The sequence below is a fragment of the Bos grunniens genome, chromosome 11 (genome assembly GCF_055505025.1).
Source record: "Bos grunniens cultivar Pamir isolate PY7600 chromosome 11, Bosgru_T2T1.0, whole genome shotgun sequence".
Classification (NCBI taxonomy): Eukaryota; Metazoa; Chordata; class Mammalia; order Artiodactyla; family Bovidae; genus Bos; species Bos grunniens.
The window spans coordinates 39,280,360-39,294,212 of NC_141175.1; the positions used below are offsets into that span (position 1 = coordinate 39,280,360).

The window sequence follows — 13,853 nt, forward strand, 5'->3', positions numbered from 1 at the left end:
GACACATGCTGATATTTGAAGGTCCTCACTGACTCAGTGGACATGAGTTTGAGCAGGCTCCAGGAGGTGGTGAAGGACAGGGAACCCTGGCACGCTGTAGTCCATGGGGTCGCAAAGAGTCGGACACAACTGAGCAACTGAACAACAAAACCAAAAAGTAACTGGCCACCAGTCCTCTTAGAGTGGAGTGTGTTGACCAGTAAGCCCTACCCATGTACACAAACCTTCCAAACAGGTTTTTAGTGCTTCACTTTTCAATGAAGTCAGCCAGAGGTCACCAGAAATTGAGAAAAACTTTGACTGCAAAAGGTAGAGCTAAATAAAAAGCAGCTCTCAAGAATCTGAAAACTTACACTGTATTCAAGAAATTAGAACAATCCTAATAAAATGTCACAACAAGAAATGAGAATAAATAAATTCAGTGGGAGTATTAAAAGACAAGGAGATGTCCTAGAACAGAAATCAAAAGTAGAAAAAATAAATATGGATCAATTCAGGAGGTTTATAATATAAAATCAATAAGTGTTCCAAGAAGAAAACAGAAAATAGGCGAGTGGGTGGAATTTATTAAATAAAGGGAAATTTCCCTGATGATTTTTTGAGTTTAAAGGTTGAAGAAAGGCTAATGTTGAGTTTGTACAATAAATAGGAAAGATTCATGTGAAGCCATACCACTATAAAATTTTAGGATGCCAGGCCTGTAAGGGGCCCATCCTAAAATTTACCAGATAGAAAAAGGATTAAGAAAAATACCCAATGACAACATTGAACCTAGGAATCAGTGGGGCACTATCTTTAGAAGTGTGAATGAATTATGGTCATGGGTCACAATAGAATAAAGACTAGATATGTAAGTTCATAGAAGACTGATTCTCAGGGAAAAACTGGATAAACTCCATCAGAACAAGTCATGGAAAAAAATACAATGTAGTATCTAGAAACAGGATCAAACAGGAGTGAGATAATAGGAAGTCCTAGGATTACAGTTGTGAAGAGACCTGGCAGCCAATCCAGATTGATGGTCAGCAGGCCAGACTTAAGGCTCTCTAGAGGTCGAGCTGTGTATTATGAGAAGCTTCACAGAACTATGGAGAAAGTGAAAAGACTAAATACTGGAAAATCAGGCAAATGGGAAGAGACAAGCCAGGGAAAACATTGTGTAAGAAAAGAAACATTCCCTGAGCCAAGTACATGCACCAAGCTAATATTTCTTGTTTTCCTGAATTATATTCATAAATATTTGTACTATTCCACTGCTTTGGTTTTTTCTGGCAACTCCAGTTGTATGTTGGATTTCCTCTGCCTGTCATCAATTTCTGTCATTTGTTCTTAATTATCTTTTCGTTTGCTTTTTTTTTTTTTTTGGCACCGTGACATACGGTATCTTAGTTCTCTGACCAAAGATCGAAGCCGCGTCCCCTGCTTTGGAAGCGTGGAGTCTTAACCATTGGACCGCCAGGGAAGTCCCTGCGTTTCTCATCTCTAATCTCTGTTCCTTAATGTGCTTCCTGTGGTATCCCGACTCAGTTGTGTTCCTTTTAATGTAACCTTCATTTCTGGGGGGAAAAAATTTTTTTTTCTGTTTCCTAAATTCTACCAATTTCTGTTTCACTTTAGGGACAGCTCTTCCCTGAATTCTTACATTTCTTAGCTGCATTTGCTTCATTAGATTTTTAAAATTTACATTGGAATGTCAGTGTATTATTTTCAACTGCTTTATGGGAACATTTTCTTGTGAGTTTTCTCCGGGGAAACTCTGGGTAAGTTTTGCTGTCTTTCTTATTTTTAATTACAGTGTCTTGGTACAAATGCTGTGCTTACATCTTTCTGTTTATTCATATTTGAAATGGTTGGTTTTTTCTAGACCAAGTACCAGCAGGAGGATGAAGGGGAAAGAACCTGTCAGGGTTTCTTACCTCCCTTCTCTGTGGCTACAATGAATTGTCTGCTTAAAAGTGTAGACATGGTTCCTCTCTGGGATGAGGCCCTGTTCAGAAGTTCTGTGCCAGCTGAGCACCCTTGATTGCTTCATGTGCTCCATTAAGTGACAAAACTCTTGTCTTCAAGGAGATCCCCTAACTTGCTTTCTGAAAGACATCTCCTCTGGATCTTTTAGGCACTTAACACATCTTCCCTCCCTGCCTCTTCCAGTACTCACATACTAGTTCAGTCCTTCTGACAGCTGGCTCCACTCACGGTTTGGCTCTCAGACTGAATATTTGCAAGTGATTTCTGAGGTCTGCCACTACTGGCCCCCTCCTCACTCCCTGTCCTTGCCCCACAAAACTCAGTTGGCCTCCCATCCAGTACCACACTTCTTCTCAATGTGTCAAGTTTTCTCTGTATCTCTGGCTTCACTTAAGATACTGTTTGTGGGAGTTGGTGGTCATAGGTTTTCCTTATTGCTCCCTGTGGTTTCCAGGAGAAGGGTAAAGATCCAGGTACCAGACTACTAACCTTTCTGCCAGAATCAGAAGCCCAAAGGAATCTTTCATAGATGTAGATCTGATCATGACTCTTCCCTTCTTGAAAGTCTTTGCTTCAGATTATATTTAGGATGTAATCTAAAATCTTTGGAAAAGACCATGGTGCTGGGAAAGATTGAGGGCAGGAGGAAAAGGGGGCAACAGGATGAGATTGTTGGATGGCATCATTGACTAAGTGGACATGAGTTTGAACAAACGTGGGAGATGGTTACAAACAGGGAAGCCTGGCATGCAGCAGTCCATGGGGTCACAAAGAGTCTGACACAACTGAGAAACTGAAAAACAACGACCAAAATCTTTAATACAGCCTTCAGTTGTCTTCTAAAGTAGTCTGTGTTTACCCAACTTCACTACAAGCCACTTTATATATCAGAATCCCATCAGGATACAGAGACCACCACTAAAATTTGAAAAGGGAAATTTTAGTGTAAACAGTGAAAAATGGTTAACCCCTAGAAGGAGTGCAAAAATTGCAAGTGAAAAAAAAAAAAAGATACTACTTCTGAGCAGAGTGGACAGTGCTAAGGGTTTAGGAGAGCACTTGAAGTTTCTAACCTCTTCAAAGTGGGCTTGATTATTGATTATCGCAGGAACCTGCAGCCTGGTAAGAAACATGCCAGAAGGTGTGGGCCAGACCTGTTCCTTAGAAGCTGCCTACCATTGGCCAGAGTTGATCTTCAGAAATGGTCCACCAGGTGAGGGAGCTAGGGTTGCCAGATTTAGCAAGTGAAAGCACAGTCCCAAATATTACATGAAACAAACTAAAAGTTATATGATGTTTAACTGGAATCCACGTTTAACTGGGTGTCCTGTGTTTTATCTGTCAGCCTTTGAGGGTATTACAGGCTGGTGCACCCAAAGCTGCCATAGAAGCAGCTGCAAGTGAGGAAAAGTGTAGCCTAAGGGTGCAGCAGGGGCAGGTCCAGAGAACCACTGAGGGGAGCACCCCTGGGTCTTCTGTACACCGATCCATTGGATTGCACACTGAATACAAAGATTGAACCAGAACCCATAAGGAACATTCCTTCCTGTCATTGCCTTGCATGTTCCTCTAGGTCCCTCTGTTGGCAGAGCCTAATAGTGAGCCAGCTGGCACAGGTGAAATGCTTTACAAAGCAAGGCATAGCAGAGTGGATTGGGGATCAGAACTCCCATTGCAGAACCCTGCCGTGTGAATGCCTTTTGTCTGTCTGCTGTTTGTCTTCAGCTCTCCACTTAAATGTCTCTTCCTCTAAAACTTCTTCCTTTCTCTACCCACAATCTAAATCAGGAGCCTCTCACGTCATCTTATAGTTTCCCTTTAGAACATCTGTCATAATTTTAAATTATGTATTTATGCGATTATATCTTTAAAACCTGTGTTCCCCATTAAAAGTTGGTGACTGTTTTCTTCAGTGCTGTATAGATACCCTGTAGGTAGTAAATCATGTAATTAATTTAATTATCTCAATTTCATTTTAAACAAATGGCTCTCTGCTGTGTGCTGATAAAATACTGGGCGTGAGGTAATAAGAGCTAAAACTAAAGGACCACACCAGGGCCAATTCTATGAGATCTACCTTCCAAAATGTGGGGTGTAGGCACGTAAGACATTCAGGTAGAAATATCCAGTAGACAATGTTGTAGAATTTGGAAGGGAGATCCAGACTGGAGTAGAGATGGGAGTCATCAGCATTTAGGTGGTAGTTCAACCCAAGGAGTGGCAGTCACCCAGAGAGACAGTAGAGTGAGAAGAGGCCTGAGGACAGAACTCTTAGGTCTATCTGTATGGAAGGGGGCAGAGACAGCTAAGCTTGCAAAGGAGAATGAGGAAGAGCTGCCTGACAGGGGAGAAATACTGAAGGCCAATAATGTTGCAGAGATCAGGAAGGAAACCACTCAAGGAAACAGTAGTCAAGGGTCAAGCGTGGCAGAGGGGAAAAATGTTCACTGGATTTAGCAATAAAGAAGTAACTGGTGACTTTAAAAACTAACACTTTCAGTGAAACAGTAGGAACAAAATGTGGATGCAGTAGGTTAGGGAGTGGGAGGTGGAGATGTTCAGTGCAGACTGCCTTCCTGATTTAGTGGGCTGTAGAGAAAAGGAAGCAGAGAGGAAGGAGCAGATAGATTTAAGAAAGCAATAATTTTTTTAACATCTCAAGACAATAAATTATGAATAAATCACAAAGGTAAGTAAATGATCACCAAAAACAAAACCTCTACTGTTCACCCATTTGGAAATACACAACAAAAAAATACCTCTGTTTTATATAAAAAAACTGGAACAGCAGTTCAAGAATGTGTTTGTGTGCATGTGTGTACTATTTCTCTAGGATACTTAGAATTGAGAGATGGATTAAAGAATTTAAAGTGTAAAAATTGTATGATACATATTGTCAAATTGCCCTCTTAAAAGTTGTATCATTTTACACTCCAACCAAAAATGTCTGAAAGCACCCATTTGCCCGGCTTTTACCAATGCTGATTGTTATTAAGCTTTCATTTTTGCCAATCTGAGACATGTAAAATGATCTCTTCTATTTCCCTGATTGCAAGTAAAGTTAGTGATTTTTTTCCCATGGTAATTGGTTGTTTGTGTTTCTTTTCTGTGACTTTTCTGTTTATGTCCTTTGTCCGTTTGACCTCCAAGGACTTTTAGACATAGTGATTGCAAATTGAATAATAAATAACTACTGAAGCCCATGCACCTAGAGCCTGTGCTCCACTACAAGAGAAGCCACCGCAATGAGAAGCCTGTGCACTACAATTAGAAGCCCCCACTCACCACAACTAGAGAAATGCCCTCGGAGCAACGAGACCCAGTACAGCCAAAAAATATATATATATATTTTTAAAGAAATATGATCATAGTATCTTATGTTAAGTGACAGAAGCAAGTTGCAGGAAAAAGATAACATTTATCTTTGAAAGTAATAGAGGAAGTTTTGGAAACAATATTTTTGAACTAGACATCTTTCTTAACTAAGTATAATTAGAGTGAAAGCTAGGCTCATGCAAATGGAGAAACTAGAAACATTCTTAAGGTCAGGAAGACAAGGTTATCTACTATTACCTTATTAATTAAGTATTTCCAGGACTTACCTGGTTGTCCAGTGGTTAAGAATCCACCTTCTAATGCAGGAGACACAGGTTTGATCCCTGATCAGGGAACTAAGATCCCACATGCCTAGGGGCAACTAAACCCACACTCTGCAACTGCTGAGTCCATCCACTCTAGAGCCTCTGCTCCCCAAGAGAAGCCTACACGCTGCAATGAAGACCCAGGAGAGCCAAAGAAGAAAGAAAAATAAAAATCCCAAACCTATGACAATTAGAAAAATACTATAAAAACAATGAGAGAATTAAGTGGGTAAAAAAATATTAGCATACTGAAATAAGGCCCTTATTTGTATAAAGCCCTTATTTGAAGAAGGAATTGAAGAACCCAGTATGCCTGGCTTGGAAGAAAGAAACCTCTTTTAGAATGAGGTTGTTTGAAACATAATGTGTATCAGCTGGAAAACCCACAGATCTCTTAGGATGCATTTGGGCAATTCCATTGGAAAAAAATTTTAAACACTCTCTCTTTACAACAGAGTCTCTTCATTGTGACACTATTAACATTTTGGTCCAGATAATTCTTTGTTGTAAGGGATGTCCTGTGCATTGGAGGATCTTCAACACCTATGGCATCTACTAGATGTGTAAGCAGTGCTCCCAGCTGAGAACAACTGTTTTGTGTAACCACTTGGCACTAATATAATCATAAACACAACCAGACGTTGAAACCCCACTGTATTTATTAATAGGTGATCATTTAGATGATCCAGGATGTACTTAAAAAATTTTTTTTTGGCTGCACAGGCTGTTCATTGTATAGTGTGGACTTTGTCTAGTTGTGGTTTGTGGGCTTCTTTCTTGTGGTGCATGGGCTCTAGGGCGTGTGGGTTCAGTAGTTGCAGTGCAGGGGCTTAGTCCCTCCATATGTGGGATCTTAGTTTCCTAATTAGAGATTTAACCCACCTCCCCTGTATATTGGAAGGCAGATTCTTAGCCACTGGACAGCCAGGGAAGTCCCGATCCAGGATATTCTGATGATCATTTTAAAACTTGAAATGGAAAGACAAAATTGGAAAAATTTCATGGAAAAGGAAAAATGTGCCCTTCTCCCCCTTACCTCCAGATTAGGAAACAACATATCAAATCTTAATCACAGAAGGGACCCCTTCTCTTATTAATAGTTAAGAAGACTAAGGTTCTGCCAGCTAAAGAATGCCACTCACCATCTGGCTCTGTAAGGATTAAGTTATTAGCCACTGCAGTCACTGACCTTCAACACACCTTGAAGGGAGTTCAGGGTGGAGATCAGAAACAAGGCACTCTGTGCTCTGGAAAAATTGGGAGAATAGGACTTCATATGGATATTTTCAGATTTTATGAACCTAGTTTCCTGCATCTTTCCATACTTAGCAAAACACTAAAATCATTAACTAATATACCTGTGCTTTGTCACCAGAAGCACCCCTCTACCAACGTGTGCTTGATGCACATACCCCTTCTCCAAAATCATACATGTGCTAACCTCCCCCGCTAACCTCTTCACATCACTTCCTCAGAGCTGAGAGACTATCTCATTGACTACAGTCCTCAGTAAGTCCCTGAATATAACAAACACAACTCTCACCTTTTTATTTATTCATATTATTTCATTTGACAGTTCTCAGTGACCAGTCCACAGTGCAACGATTAATAAGTAGCAGGATGAAGGCTAAAGGTGCAGGAAATCTCATTTCGGGGTTTTCCAGTACATACAAGCCTCACCCTTAACACATTTGTACTCAGCAGCTATTGTCAACAAAGAGTATGTAGATTTATTCTGCAATTCCATGGACCAAAACTAGGTCATGCCGGAACTCCATTAACTCAATTCCAACCCCTTCTAAGGGAAAACGTTCAAGTAATACGTCAGAGTATAATTAAGGGAGAAGAGATAACTTGATACAAACACACAAGTGATAGAAACAGCGAATACTTTGGTGGACAACACTCCCTTGACAAAACACTAAATCGCAGCCGACGTTGCTAAAAATATATAAAATCTAAGACTTGCATCAATGACGGATGGAATTCTACTCAGAAACAGGACTCACTCAGGCCTAATCTAGCCATGACCAGCCCTAGAATTGTCTGTGCCTTCCAGTACCAGCAGAGTTGTCCAGAGCACTCTTGCCATAGCAAAAAAAAAAAAAAAAAAGTGGTACAATCGCCTGGTAGGAGTAGATTCCACCACCTGATTCCGCAGCAGTTGTCCGCTGCCTCTAGGACGAGTAAACTACAACTCCCGTCAGACAACGCGAACTGAGGCGGGGCGGCTCTGACCAATAACGACTGTCGTTACAGCGAACAGTTTGGCCGCGTTTGTAAAAGGCCGCGGCAGGCGAAGAGAGAGGAGGTGAGGGCGGTCATCAGCGTGGGAGCCCGGGGCCGCGGGGTGGGGGGCGCAGGGCAGGTAAGGGGACTGTGTTGACCGAAGGCGTGGGCGGCAGTGGGACAGGGGCGTACAGCCGGGAATCCCGGCAGATAGCGTTTCCCAAGAGCAGGGTGCTGGCCGAGTGATGCTTCTACTCGGGCCTACTTAGGACCGGAAGTGAGCGGTCGCACGGGGAGGATGCCGGGAAATAGGTTCCCGGGTGATGCGTCTGGGGGCGGGCTGCGTCCTGGAAGCCAGGTGGAAGGTGCGGGACCCGCTGGCCGGGTGACAGGGGATCTTGAGCTTTCTCCGGTGTTCCGAGGCAGCGCAGGGCAAACGGAAGCAGCCTGGACCTGAAGTTGAGAGTTCTGCCTTTAGTCTTGCCCCTTCCTCTCTTTTCTGGTTTGACAAAGAATCCAGCAGATTCCAAACTCACCTTAGATTATCTAGAGGCTGGCCGAGGAACAGGAATCAAATCCCTGCTTTCTCTGAGCCACTGGTAAAATAATACCTGTTTCAAAGGATCGTGGTGAGCATTACATGAGTAAATGCATGGAAAGGGCTTACTTGTACTCAATAAATATTAGCAAGTTTTATGTTTTATTCATGGTGCTCGTTCACTTACTGTGCTTCACAAGAGTTAAACAGCGTTCAGCGACCTGAATATAGCTCGACAGCCAAATGGCACGTGGCTGAAAGCCCTCCACCACAGGGAGTGTTCGTGGGGTAGCTCTTCCAGCCCCAGTCCCTCTACACCATCCGAGGAGGCTGTTCAGAAAACTTGCCCAGAAAAGGAGACCCTTAAGGCAGAACTCAAATACAGATTCTTTATGAATCTGCATTCCTTCTCAGGTGGGACTCAGCCAAAACTCAAATTCGGACTTAAACCCAAGATCCCTGACTTAGGAGGAAATGGGAACTCACTATATTGATCTTTTAATTGAAACCGTTCAACTAGTGTCAGGACTTAGTGAAGCTCAGAGAGTTAAGTGTGAGGCAAAGTGGCGGGTAAAGAATGAGTTTATTAGCATAGGAGGCTTTTGAGAGATACAAGCAAGCCAGCAAGGGAGCACAACCCTGAGAACTGTTCAATAGGGCTGCATTTTTATAATCAAAGGAGAAGTGGGGAAGAGAGAAGACCACCTTCCCCCATTCTTGGACCTGCATCAGGGCTTACATCATTAGTTCCTCCTTTGACCCTCTCTGGCCTAATTGGAACTGTCCTGGTGCTAATTAAGACATTTGTATATTAGCAAAAGGCTAGTAAATTATACTAAAATATAGTGGGATTTCTAAACTTAACTAATTATCCTACTCTATCTGTGTCATTTACAAATTGTGTTACTTGTTCATGTATGCTTTCTGTAAGAAGTAATACTCGTGCTCAGTTGCTAAGTTGTGTCTGACTCTGTGACTGCTTGGACTGTAGCCTGCCAGGCTCTTCTGTTTATGGGGTTTTCCGGGCAGGAATACTGAGTGAGTTGCCATTTCCTCCTCCAGGGGATCTTCCTGACCCAGGGATCAAACCCTCATCTCCTGCATCTCTTATATTGGCAGGCGGATTCTTTACCATTGAGCCATCTGGGAATCCTAAATGATACTAGTACAAGTTTAAAATTCAGTCTTAAAAAACAGTGAAATGTGCATATCCCTTCCTCTTTCCATTTCCGAAGTCCCCCGTCACTTCTTTTGAGGCAATATGTTATATAGGTGTGTGTCTTCCCTGTTTCCTTTTTTCTCTTTTAAACCAGGAGTATCACATTAAACACGAAGTTTTATACCTTTTTTTTTTTACTCCACAGTGTATCTTGATATTTGTTCCTTATCAATACATATAGATCTGATACTTTTTAATGGCTCTGTAGTAGCATATTTTATAGTTACACTATGATTTATTTAGTTAGCTCTTAGACTGCTTCTGTTCTCGTGCAGTTTTGGACAACCTTGTATGGACTACCCCTGTGCATGTTTCATGTTCATGTGAGACTTGAACTCATGGAATCTTAAAAGTGGAATTGTTATGTCAAAGTGTGTTTTAAGTTTTATTTACATCCCTTTGAAGACGATATGGCAGTTTACACTCCTACCAACAATGCAGAGTGTGTTTCTCCACATCCTCCTGTGATAACATCTTTTTGTCACTTTGCAGAAGTCCTGTTTTAATTTGCTTCTTGCTTATTGCAAGGTTGAGTTTTGGACATTTAAAACTTTTTTTTTTTTTAATCCCCTGGTGGTCTGGTGGTTAGGATACTGTTCTGCCACTTCTGAGTGGCAGATTCAATCCTTGGTTGGGGAACTAAGATCTCACAAGCCACACCACCAGAAAAAAAATTTTCTTTCCTTTTTTTTAATAAGTTGTCTTTCCACGCCCTTTACTCATTTTTCTAGTGGGATTGCTTCTTTTTTATTGATTTGTAAAAACTCCAGTCTTCTCCAACACCACTCTTGAGAGTCCCTTGGACTGCAAGGAGATCCAACCAGTCCCTTCTGAAGGAGATCAGCCCTGGGATTTCTTTGGAAGGAATGATGCTAAAGCTGAAACTCCAATACTTTGGCCACCTCGTGCGAAGAGTTGACTCATTGGAAAAGACTCTGATGCTGGGAGGGATTGGGGGCAGGAGGAGAAGGGGACGACAGAGGATGAGATGGCTGGATGGCATCACTGACTCGATGGACGTGAGTCTGAGTGAACTCCGGGAGTTGGTGAGGGACAGGGAGGCCTGGCGTGCTGCGATTCATGGGGTCGCAAAGAGTCGGATACGACTGAGCGACTGATCTGATCTGATCTGATTTGCATTTCAAATATTTATTTTTCCCCATTAAATATAATTTTTACTTTATCTTGGAATATAGTTGATTTACAGTACTGTGTTAGTTTCAGGTGCACAGCAAAGTGATTCTGTACACATATATATATACATACATATATCCACTCTTTTTCAGATTCTTGTCCCATCCAGGTAATTAGAGAGTATTGAGTAGAGTTCCCTGTGCTATACAGTAGGTCCTTGTTGATTTTCAATTTATCCTTTTGTTTTTAGTGGCAGATTTATTGAAATATAAATCATATAACATAAAATTCACCCTTTTAAAATGTTAAATTTGGTGATTTTAGTATATTCACAGAGTAATGCAACCTTCCTTCACCCCATAAAGAAACGTCACACTTATTAGCAGTCACTTGTAATCCCTCCCATTCCCCTCAGACCTTAGCAGCCACTCATCTGTCTATGCATTTGTTGATTCTGGATATTTCGTTTAAATGGAATCATACAATGTACGGCTTCTTATGTCTGGTTTCTTTCATGTAGCATAGTATATCAAGGTTCATTCATCCATACCATACCATGTATCAGAACTTCATTCCCTTTTATAGCCAAATAATATTCCATTGTATGGGTATATCACATTTTGTTTACCCATTCATCAGTTGATGGACATTTGGATTGATTCTACTTTATGGCTTTTATGAATACTACTGCAATGAGCATTATGTACAAAACCACCAATTTTCTAAAGTGGTTGCAGCATTTTATAATACTATCAACAATGTATGAAGGTTCCAATTTTTCTTTATCATTATTATTGTCTGTATTTTTTTAGTCATCTTGGTGAAATGGCATCTCGTTTTGATTTGCATTTCCTTAATGGCATGATTTTGAACATCTTTTCATGTGTTTATTGGCTATTTGTATATCTTCTTGGGAGAAATATCCATTCATATCGTTGGCTCATTTTAAGACTGGGTTATTTGTCTTTTTACTGTTAACTTATAAATGTTTTTATATATTCAGGATACAAGTCCTTTATCATATATATTACTTGCAAACATGATCTCCCATTCTGTGGATTATCTTTTTACTTTCTTAATGCATCCTTTGAAGCACAGTTGTTTTTGATTTTGATTAAGATCAATTTTTCTGTTTTTTTGTCACTCAGGCTTTTGGTGTCATATCTAAGATACCATTTCCTATTCCAAGGTCACAAAGATATATGCCTGTATTTCTTCCTAAGAGTTTTATAGTTTTAGCTCTTACATTTATGTCTACGATCCACTTTGGGTTAATTTTTATATACAGTGTGAAACAGGGATCCCAACTTCATTCCTTTGCAGGTGGCTATGTATTGTTGCAGCACCATTTGTTGGTGGGACTGTCCTTTATCCAGTAATGGATCTTGGCATCCTTGTTGAACATCAACTGACCATAAATGAGAGAGTTTACTTTTGAATTCTCAATACTATTTCATTGGTTTCTATATCTATCTGTATGTCTCTTGTCACATTGTCATTTCCCCCCCAATTTTATTGAGATGTAATTGACATATAACATTGTGTAAGTTTAAAGTGTAACACACTTACATTGCAAAATGATTACCACTATAGCATTACCTAATGCTTTCATCACTTCACATAATTACCATTTCTTTTTAAAAAATCATTTATTCTTTTTGGAATAAAGATTTTAAAGCACTGTATCTTCATTGCTGCACCCAGGCTTTCTCTGGTTGCAGTGAGCAGGGGCTACTCTCTAGCTGTGCTGTGTGGGCTACTCATTCTGGTGGCTTGTCTTCTTGCAAAGCAAGGGCTTTAGGGTGCACAGCCTGTGGCTCACAGGCTCTAGAATATAGGCTCAGTAGTTGTGGCACACCGGCTTAGTTGCCCCACAGTGTGTGAAATCTTCTGGCCTAGGGTTCCCTGTGTTGCAAGGTGGATTCTTAACCACTGTAACTATGCTCTACATTAGATTCCCAGAACTTATTCGTCTTACAACTGAAAGTTTGTACCCTTTCACTAACATCTCCTGGTTTCTCCAATGCCCTAGGCCCCTGGCAACTACCATTCCATTCTGCTTCTGTGAGTTTAGTCTTTTCAGGTTCTACATGTAAGTGATGTAATACAGTATTTGTTCCTTCTCTATCCACATTGTCTTAATTTGCTGTGTAGTAAATTTTGAAATCAGGAGTGAGAGTCCTTCTACTTTGTTCTTTCTCAAGCTTTTCTGGCTCTTCCAGATCCCTTGCATTTCCATTTGAATTTTAGGATCATTTTGTCAATTTTTGCAGAAAAAGGCATCTAGGATTTTGATAGGAATACATTACATTGGATCTGTAGATCAGTTTGAAGAGTAGTGCCATCTTAATAAGATCAACTCTTCTGATTCACAAACATGAAAAGATGCCTTTCCATTTTCTAGGTCTTTAACTTCTTTCAGTTATGTTTTGTAGTTTTCACTGTACAAGTCTTCCAGTGCTTTGGTTGCTTAGTTTGTTTTCATCTTTGAACTTAGTCTAAGGTACTTTTTTCCATAAAGAAAAATACCATTTTCATGTAATCAAATGAGTCATAATTTTAAACTGGGTCAAATATTTGAGTAGTTATTTCCCCAAAGAGATAGACATATGACTAAATAAGCATGTGAAATGTGACCAACATCATTATTCACTAGGGAAATGCAGTAAAAACCATGGTGAGGTACCACTTCACACCCATTATAATCCAATGGCCATAACCAAGGAGACAATAACACATGTTGGCCAGGAAATGGAGAAAGTTTGTGAGAATGTATAATGGTGCTGGTGTAATGTAAAATGGCACAGTCACTTTGGAAAACATTTTGGCAGTTTCTTAAAATGTTACACTTAAACTTACCCCGAAGTGTTAGTTGCTCAGTCGTGTCCGACTCTTTGTGACCCCACAAACTGTAGCCCGCCAGGCTTCTCTGTCCATGGGATTCTCCAGGCAAGAATACTGGAATGGATTGCCATTCCCTTCTCCAGAGGAACTTCCTGACCCAGGGATCAAACCCTGTTTTTTTGCACTGCACTCAGATTCTTTACCATTTGAGCTACAGGGAAGTCTGACTACTCCTATTTATCAGTGTTGTTTTTTTAACTTCTTTATTGAGGTAAATGTA

General features: G+C 40.6%; 1 protein-coding gene across 20 annotated transcripts in view; it reads left to right on the forward strand.

Annotated features, from left to right (window-relative positions):
* The window catches only part of TIA1 (TIA1 cytotoxic granule associated RNA binding protein), a 54,994-nt gene that overhangs the window by 33,851 nt on the left and 7,290 nt on the right, over window positions 1-13,853 (forward strand). For 7 of the 20 annotated variants that reach the window (XR_015136619.1, XR_015136620.1, XR_015136622.1 and 4 more), the window contains 2 exons: window positions 1,618-1,760; window positions 1,865-5,053. The exons of 11 other annotated variants lie outside the window; for them this stretch is intronic. Coding sequence is in view for 1 of the 9 variants with exons in the window: in XM_086326166.1 (XP_086182292.1) it covers window positions 1,618-1,651 (34 nt within the window). In the remaining 8 variants the exon portion in view is untranslated. Of the gene's footprint in view, window positions 1-1,617; window positions 5,054-13,853 lie in introns of those variants that run through there. 2 more of the 20 variants (XR_015136618.1, XM_086326166.1) reach the window with 2 other exon arrangements.